The 9,646-nt window shown below is 36.7% G+C and overlaps 1 protein-coding gene across 3 annotated transcripts; it reads left to right on the plus strand.

Moving 5' to 3' along the window:
• The first annotated feature begins 6,286 nt into the window (after positions 1–6,286).
• LOC129294707 (protein ASYMMETRIC LEAVES 2) lies at positions 6,287–9,646 on the plus strand. Of its 3 annotated transcripts, none has more exons than XM_054933169.1 (3): positions 6,287–7,374; positions 8,353–9,036; positions 9,480–9,646. In XM_054933169.1, the coding sequence occupies exon 2, from the start codon at positions 8,373–8,375 to the stop codon at positions 8,985–8,987; it is 615 nt and encodes a 204-aa protein (XP_054789144.1). In that variant the 5' UTR covers positions 6,287–7,374; positions 8,353–8,372; the 3' UTR covers positions 8,988–9,036; positions 9,480–9,646. The 3 variants fall into 3 exon arrangements, with proteins under 3 accessions (XP_054789144.1, XP_054789145.1, XP_054789143.1); XM_054933170.1 differs by lacking the exon at positions 6,287–7,374 and adding an exon at positions 7,802–8,057; XM_054933168.1 differs by lacking the exon at positions 6,287–7,374 and adding an exon at positions 7,803–8,199.

A 9,646-nucleotide genomic window follows, 5' to 3' on the forward strand; every position in this document is an offset into this window, starting at 1 on the left:
TTTTGTATTTTAATTCATATTTTTAAATTATAACTTATTCATATTTATACCTAATAAGCATTATGAAATAAAAAATACAAAAAATATGTATGAATTATGCATATGTGTATATATTTTAAAGTTATACATTATAAATTATGAAATACTTATATATATTTTGGGTGAAAATTATGCAATATTAATGGATGTTATATTTTTTTTATTGTATATTATTTTGTTTGAAATTTAGACATTCATTTTTGTTATTATATGTGATTATTCCTTTATATTTTAAATATATAATATTTAAAATATATTAATTTATTTATGACCGGTTGAATCAAGATTCAAATCGTGGTTTGATCATTGAACCGTGAACCAGTATCGACCAGTTCAATAACCGGTCTGGTTCTCATAACATTACTCACAACTTCACATACCGGTTTTCACTAGAGTTGATCACCTTCAGCAATAATTTCATCTTTTTATTAGATAATAGGGTTTGAATTCAAAAATTGTACTTATATTTTATTGGTTAAAATATATTTTTAATTTTCTAACTTTATATAAAGTTTTAATTTGATCCCTTAACTTTGTAAAGTATTTTTTTTTTGTTATTTAACCCTAACATCATTAGTTTTAAATGATTATTTTTTTGTATCTATCATTATTATTTTAAAAAAATTAACCTTAATAAGTTAAGGTTTGAGAGTATTTTGTTAGTATTTAAAAGTTCAATATAAAAATTTGCTAAGATGAAACTAACAATATTAAGGTTAAAGAATTAAAAAGATACTTTATAAATTTAAGAGATTAAAATAATCTTGTGTAAAGTTAAAGAAGTAAATATGTATTTCGGTCTATTTTATTTTTATCTCTTTTTAATATAAGGTCATGATTAAGTCATTCAAAAGAAAGTAATTAAAATATGTTTAAACTCATAAAATTAAGACATCCAAATAATAGATCATTGGACCTAATACCAAGATGATATCGTGAGCGAGCAAGTTAAACCTAAACTCATGAAGTTACATGCCGGAACTACAAGCTTCAGCCTTCATATGAACTTTCGTTTTTTATCAATGAAGGGATCATGATATAATTTACTCACGATTTAATTTTTACTCCCGTCCTGGGGCTTGCATCTTTGTTTGAAAAATAAAACTTGTAAGCCACTATAATTATATTACTTCGTTTTTTAATATTTAAAAAATTATTTATGTTTTTTTTTTATTTATAAGAAAAATTAAAATTTCAAAAAAATATTTATTACATATTTTTAAAAATTATTTTTCATAAAGTCAATGTCTATTTTTATCACACAAATCTTTTTTATTAATTGTAAGGATAATTTAATTTAACTTTTTATATTATCCTCAATCAATTTTGTTTAAATTATATGAATTGATTATTTTTTTATATTTAAAAACAGAGTATAATTTTAATGATCTAGCTAACAGCCATCATTATAAGTTTAATTGATCGAATGTCATTTGGAATATTTTCTAGTAATTGTGGTGAGGAGGGAGATTGTGATGACGATGATTTCTTCGACGAGCATATTCCGGCCGAGATCCACGGTCGTTATGGAAGCACAGCGAATTATGGAATATGGACCGAACGTGTCTAGCCCCTGGTAGTACTGAACGTCCGGTGGGAGCGTACAAGGAAGAAGCTGTAAATTGAAGCGATCTTCGACTGCTAACACAAGGTCAAGCATGAGGTTCTTGTGAGCAGTAAAATCGAAGGGCAAGTCCGAGAATTTCCTTCGCCCTTCATCGTGGATCGCAATGGCAATGGCAATGGCAGAGCAAGAGGGATGAAGAAATGGAGACGGAATAAACTCCTTGAAGGAGAAGAAAGAACAACCGAAACAGAAGAAGATAACACGGAGAATTTTTTGTGAAAGAGGTAAACTTATGCTTTATGTTTGTGGTTCTGGGCTTATACTTTAATTGCTTTTTATGTGTGGTCTGATTATCGTCGAGGAAGAAGATAATGAATCCCCAGAACCCAGAGAAGATGAATCTTAAAAGCATTATTTTTTTTATTTGATTAAATTTAATAGATATTTTTTGCCCGATTCCATGGTCATGTACTGTATTACCTCATCTTTAAAATTTGAGAATTGAACAAAAGAGCCCTAAACAAATAACAATAGAATATAACATGCATGAGAGGGTAAAAGTAACCTAACAAATCTTAAATAGACGTGACTAAAAGACTTCCAACACCAGGGCATCATATTGGAAGCTTAATTAATACCTGTAATTTTATCCAAAAAAGAAATATCTTTAATTTCAATCATCAAGAGCGTATTTAGTATGTAATGCTGATGCATCTGGTGACTGCCCATGAAATGGCATTGAAAGGGACAAACAATTGTAGCTCTCTGTTCTTTCTCTCCTTTTTCTCTGTTTTGTTTTGTTTTTTTAAATACAGCTGCAAAGCGCAGATAATTGGTGATGTCATACGCAGGAAATCATCTTCCATCATCATCCAATTCTAAATCAATTAGCACACGATCCATAATGCTATCCCACTCCGTGTTCTCCCAAACATATTCAGTAAAACGGGACGTCGGAGGAAACTATGGCTGTGATTCGTCATAGTTGAACTATCATTCTTACTCCCTCTTAACTCCAACGCCACTCCCTTCGGCGTTCACGGCGGGTCTCTCCTCTCATTTAAGCCTCAATTTACAGCCGCTCTGTTCAGCGCCTGCTTATTTCCACCACCATTGATTCACGGTCCCTCTTTTAACAACTTCAAACGAGCGACCCACTTCTGGCCCATCAATGATAGCGCCTTCCTGTTAGCAGCTCAAGAATTACATCCAAAACTCTTCACGTCACTCTTGTCGGGGAGTTAGTTCCTTCGAATGTATTTTGGGTGGAGGTATCCACAAGTACCTTTTATCGTCGTGGCCAGGTCTCCTTCTGGAAGCTCCAAAATCAGGGAATATGGTGGTGCAAGTCTCATCCGAAAGAATGTTAGAGGAGTTGATATCTCTTTGGATGATGGGTACGGCGGCAGCAGAGTGTAGATTGGATTGGACAGTGCCCCTGCTACCTCCGCTGCTATCCTCAAACATAATTGCTCTGTTTGTAGACAACAACCTAGGAGAGTCTGACCACGTTCCTATGATTTATTTGGGAGAGTACATGAACTGTTTAATGTCTTTGATCCGCTAGTTTGGATTTCTTGATTGTACCTAGCTGTCGTGGAGGTTGTTGGCAGCCCTTTTCCATGCTTGAGCAGTAAAGATTCTAAGCGTGAGGGAGGAACCTTGTTTCACGGAGAGCTTTTGTTGCAAAATAGCGACCCTATTTTATGGACCGAATTTGTTCTTTTGCTTCATCAGCCACCTCTACTGGTATATCAAATACTGACCACTCTTGCGGATAATAGAGCTACCAGTCCTGCGCTCGCACCTATAAATGACAAAGCAAAAACAGAGCATTTAATCAGCGGAGCAAGTACTTGTAATAATTGACTAAAAAAATACCATGCTTAATTGTCGGTTGTGATCAGGAAAATCGGAGAAATATGGACTATGAAAAGAAGACTAAGAAGAACTTGCCAATCATTCCACGGATTGTGGCGCCAGGGCGGGTGACATCCAGCTTCCACGGGAAGACATGGGTTCCCGTGGAAGTTGGAACAAGCAGCCGTTAATTTTGTTAGCGGCCAGCGTTGATGAACTTGTTTGTACATTCCACTGCTAGAGATGGGGAGATGGGGGAAAACGGGTGTTGACAGAGTGACTTTTAATGTTGGCTATTGCTCCCCTTGTCCTTAGGCTTGGAATCACAACGTTGCCGTTTCCGTACTGTGGAGTTTTCGCAACACGTTAAACATCGAAACTGCTCCTCTAAGAAACGGCCGTTACCGCTACCAGATTGAACACTTACCCCAAATGGTCATATGGAATTGCTGACTAGGATACGCAGAGCCAAGCGCCATGCTGGTGTCCAAAAGAGCCGGCTTCATTTGCTTTCGTGTTTATAGTAATTAACCACTTCAGAGACGAATTCATTAGTAGGTTTTCACCGTCGTCGCCATCATTCATTACTGACTTACAACGGTATATTTAGTCATCATTAAGTCAAACTTTTCAAATAAAGATGGGTAATCATGCTTGGGTTTTTTACTAGCAAATGCCCCGTTGGACCAATAAGCTAGTAGCAAAAATCAAATTTTAAATTATCTCACATATTCGTATTAATATTATATTCAATACATATATTCACTAACACTTCTTTAATATGAATGTATAAAATATCAAAATAATATTTTTTTAATTTTAAAAAATTTTAATTTTTGAAATATATTCGATATTTCTGAATTGTTAATCAATACTTAAAAAATAAAATTTTAAAGGAATTGAATTCATTAAAACTTGCAATATTAAACTTTTTATTACTAATTTCATTTTTTGATTTACTTTTAAAGTCAAAGATTAAATTGTCTTTAAAAAATAAGTTTTGGATATAATAAAAAATAAATATTACATTTTTCTTAATTAGAAAAAAGTGTAAATATAATTTTATAATGATTGAAAAGGATGAGATATTAATACTATACCTAATAGCAAGGACCAAATGGTAAGTCATTAGGTATAAATAAAATAAAACTACAATTAATGATTTTATTTTACTTGGCATTGTCATAAAAGATTATATATGTATGCTAATTTAAATATTTTTAAAATTAAAATTATATTTAATATTTTTTATAAATATATATACACATAGAAAACGTGTCATACTTTATATTTTTAAAAATTAAAGCATTGACTTATTGAATACATATCATATTTGATATGCGTATCAGTAACTTTGTGGCTTAGGCAACATGTGGCTCTATTGTTCTTTCAGGACAGGAGTAAACCAAAATCTACCATGTTGTCGTGCGAATTTATATGTTCTTTGAAGGATATATATTGTCTGTGTGTTTGTTTGGGTAGACTGATCATTGCTGTTGCCAAACGATTTTGATCATTGTTAAATAGTTTTTATTAATTATTAATTAATATTGCCAGTTCACTCATCTGATTTGTTTGTTGGTTGACTTTCAAAAACCTTGACTCGCCTTCGGCAAAATTAAATGACATTCCCCCATCCCACCCCCTAGGGGTGGTTAAAATTAACATTAACTGTTGTATTTCTTTTTTTTTGGTATAAATCATTTAGTGTTTTGGGTTCATTATCCGCCGCAAACTAATTCAAACCCTCCACAAAAAAACCTTATGATGATAGCGAGATATCGATAGGACGACCTCTTTAAAACAATGTTAATTATCATGTTTGTTATTTTTAGTGTTCGAACCTTCATTTTAAAAAATGTTAGCAATAGCGTTGTCAACTTTACCTAATGTCCATTGGTAACTGTTGTATTCCTTGATAGTTTAGATTTTTTATTTTTGGTAGAAATGATAGTTTAAATTTTGTTGCTGTTTTGGACTACTCGGTTTTTACAAACAGACCTTTGGGCCCAGATATTGAATTAAAATTTGAAAACAGCAAAGCGAAACCGGTCGCCCCATGAAATGTTAGGACCACGTCTATTTTTAGTCAGTCGCTTAATCAATCAATTTTGGCCAAGAACGATTTGAATATTATTTTGAATAAAATATAATCTTTCAAAAATATTGAAAAAAAAATTAAACGTGGTTGAATGAAAATACCGTGAAATAAATTGTGAAGTCCCGGGAAGCCTACACCTGGAAGTGTGAGACGAAGGAGTGAGGGTTGCATATAATATTGGATTACATTGCTTGATTAGTGAAGTGGAAGAATATGGAAGCAGCCTGTGGAAGTAAGTGACGTGGCATAGAAGTAACCTTCGTACAAAACCCTCTGCTTGACATAGTTGGATCACGCTTCCAGCCAGCTGGCGATAGATTGTCCCAGACTCCAACCACTAATGCATTTTATTTCTGCTATCTCCTATGCCGCATATACTTTTACTATTTTTCTTATGTTTATTCATTCACTTTTCTTCTGTATACACCCAGCAATTTTTTTTTTTTTAAAAAAAGGTCTTCTACATATTTTCCCCACCGAAAGACCCTGCGGTGCAGCCTTCAGGAACCGTGCCCGGCTTGTAGATGGTTTTTAAATTTCTTCCCCAGAAGTCGCGATGGATGAATCAGAATTCCTTGGCGTTCAAAGTGAAGAGACGAGTCCGCAGGATTAAACTTTCACATATTTTATTATATCTCCCGCACATGATCTCTTACTAGAGAACAAGAGGATCGTCCAGTACGTACTCGCAATTCTCAGTTGTAGCGCGCCAAATAGAAAAGAAATGTGCAAGTTATGAGAGCAATTATTCGTAAGCCTCTGGAATTTTTCTCCCGTTCTCCCTGTCATCTGACTTAATTACCCGAGGTATTAGGGTCGAGGCCCTCCATCCGGGAGCTCTTGCGTACCAGCCCTAGCTTCATCATCAACATCAACATCAACATCTATGATAAAAGTGGCAGCCTCTGGAAATCTTGGCCATAAAAAGCATACTTCAGGAGTTCAGCTTGAGCAAATCAGTATCACTCTTCAAATGATGATCGCCTCGCGTGAATATATGCAGAGACTCAAGCAGTCCAACTAGGCAAATGAGGTTCTTAATTAATTTTTGTGATATAAACGTGCGTGGCCTAAATTTGTTTAAGGAGAAGATAGAGGGGAAAGGCCAGAGAAAGAAAGAGAGAGCGAGAGATATGGTGAGAGAGGCAGGCATGGCCTCGGTAGGGGCAGGGGGGGTTAGGTGGTGAAGGGGGAAGACAGAGAGCACAATGTTAAAGGTCAGAGACAGAGAGAGAGAGTCCAAAAAGGAGAGATGCTGAGCGTCCTGCGAGGAAGGAAGTACAGAGAATAGGAAATTTGATGAAGGGTCACATCAACACAACATTACACCCCCTCCTGGCCCTGCAACACTGCTCTTTTTTTCAAGTAACAAATAACTAAATAATAATCAGCATGGCCTTCGTTTATGCGAACCCAAAATCTCGCTCCCCCTTCATCTCCTAGACTCGCTCTCTCTTTCTGCCCGTCTCCTTAGCCTCTGCAGCTGGGGGTCACCCATGTCATCGCCATCATCATCTTTCCGTGCTTTCCCCACTCCCCTTGCCTTTTCCGGCGAATAATATGCGTGCCAGAAGAGCGCCCTCTCCTTCCTGACCATACTGCCTCTTATATAGTGCCCAACAAATCTTCCGTTTCCCTTAGCTCCCTCCTTATCAAAACAACCAGAAATAGCAGCTTCAGCAATCCAACCCCACGCCCCGGGCGGTTGGGATCCGTGATCTTTTTTGTATTATAAGTGTTAGTCCAATTTTAGAGAAGCTTGAATCCCAGAAAGTTGACTCAAGAAAATCAAGGCCGACCATTCAAGGTAGCCATCCCGCTCCGTCAACCAGCTAACTACCTCTATTCTTCTTCCTCTTCATCATTGCTTATTTTATTCTATTGTTAATATACAGTCTCTAGTGACAATCGAGGAATCAGAATATATAGCTCGTATTTTATTTCAGCATTCTCGGTCAGTCTCGGCCATCATCTCATTCTTCCCCAACTATCTTTACTTCCCACGTGAGACTTCAAAAAATTTATGCTTTTTTGTTTTGTTTTGGGAACTCCTGGACAAGTATGTGCCATACGAGAGAATGAATGAAAACGATGTACTTAAAAGGTGATCACGAATTAACGTATATTATAATAATACGTTTATATGCGGTGAAATTCAAGCAAGATCTGCGGCCTAGCTAACTTTTTCATGGAAAGCAGTGAAATAAAAATTCTCTTCACGAGATCCAATCCGTCAAATCCACCGGCAACTTCAATCGTATCCCCTTTTCTTCCTTTCTGCCTCTTCTCCTAATTTCTTATTAAAAGAAAATAAAATATATTAACTCCTCCTTCTTCCGCTTCTTCAAGATCCTGGTTTGCACAGCTATTTCTATCTTCTGATCACTTCACTTTTCGACTCCAAGCCTCACTTTCATCCTGGGTAATTGGGGAGAAGTAGACTTCTTCTTTCTTCTTTTTTTCTGTAGAGTCTTGTTCGCGTAATTGCAGGTACTTTTGATCGTGCAAGACAAAATCGCATAACTTGTTTGCTCACCGCTGCACTAAGCTGAGGATGATTAGAGCGTCAATTCGCGTCTCAATCTAAGCAGATTAAAATACAAAATCCAGATCCTTCAAAGTCATATAACATGTGTGCTTCAACCCATAGCATGATTTCTTCATCGTTTTGAATATAATAGTTGTCATCTGGCACACTTGAATTGATCAAAGCTTCTCTCTTTTCTTCTAACATCTTACTGAATATGTCTGACCCAATATCAAACAAATATCGGCGTGATTGCAGAATAGAAATAAAAAAAGGGGATGGCATCGTCATCGAATTCACCGTGTGCGGCTTGTAAGTTTCTGCGGCGAAAGTGCCAACCGGAGTGCGTGTTTGCACCCTACTTCCCGCCGGATCAGCCCCAGAAATTCGCTAATGTGCACAAAGTATTCGGAGCAAGTAATGTTACCAAGCTCCTTAACGAGTTACACCCCCACCAGCGTGAAGACGCCGTCAATTCTCTGGCCTACGAGGCCGACATGCGCCTCCGCGACCCCGTGTACGGCTGCGTGGGAGTGATCTCTCTCTTGCAACACCAACTCCGGCAGCTGCAAATGGACCTCACCTGCGCCAAGTCGGAGCTGTCCAGGTACCAGACCTTGGGCATCACTGGGCACAGCCTCATTGCGGCCCACCATCAGGCTCAGAACATGGGCATGAACTTGATCGGCGACCACCACTACCACCACCACCAGTTCTTTCCTCGGGACCACCATCAGACCCCCATGATTAGGACCTTTGACGCGGCTAACGGCTATGACGCTGGTCTCTTGTCCATGAACGTCTCCGCAAGTATAGGGCAGCTTAATCAGTTTCAGCACCAGCACCCTAGAGCTGCTACTGGGGACGATCGTCGGACCATTGATCCCTCTTAGGGTTTCTGGGTCGTTCTTGCGAATCTACTTCACGTAACATATGCCATAGGTAATTATTAATTTCCATTCCATATATATGCATATTTCTACTGTTATTGACTTCATGCTCGCTTATCCAAAAAAATGCTTGGTTGTGGTGTCCATTTGTATACATTATTATCATCATGGTACTATATGTAGTGGTAATTTTGAGGACTGGGATGTATCCATTGTCACTGCTGTTGAATTAACCCTGTATTTTTACCCAGAAAAGAAATAAAGTGGGGGATTCCTCGATTGGGAAAAAAAATGACGTTGCTAACTATCAAAATAATCATAATTATCACTATATATTTCTCTTGGTGAATTAAAAAGATACGGCTGTTTATAACTTTTCTTTAATTACATATTCCAATTAAGAGAATAAATTACTATCATCCCACGATACACTGATATATACAAGCTAACCAGATTCTCATAGTTTCTCTTTGTTTTGCGCTGATATACATGCAGGTGGGAAGGATTCAATATGGGAAAGAGAGAACCTGACATCTAAATTTCTAATATAAATGTTCCTTTTGCATAGACAATTTTGTTATATCTATAAATTGATTGATGGATGTTGCTGTGCTTCTAGTTTTAATTTTGTCCATGTGAAATAGATTAATGGACGCAGATCT

The sequence above is a fragment of the Prosopis cineraria genome, unplaced genomic scaffold (genome assembly GCF_029017545.1).
Source record: "Prosopis cineraria cultivar Desert tree isolate PC_DT_omini unplaced genomic scaffold, ASM2901754v1 PC15, whole genome shotgun sequence".
Taxonomy (NCBI): Eukaryota; Viridiplantae; Streptophyta; class Magnoliopsida; order Fabales; family Fabaceae; genus Prosopis; species Prosopis cineraria.

Bases quoted from the DNA above. Each gene is read 5' to 3' on its own strand.
- LOC129294707 (XM_054933169.1), top strand. From the start codon at position 8,373: ATGGCATCGTCATCGAATTCACCGTGTGCGGCTTGTAAGTTTCTGCGG.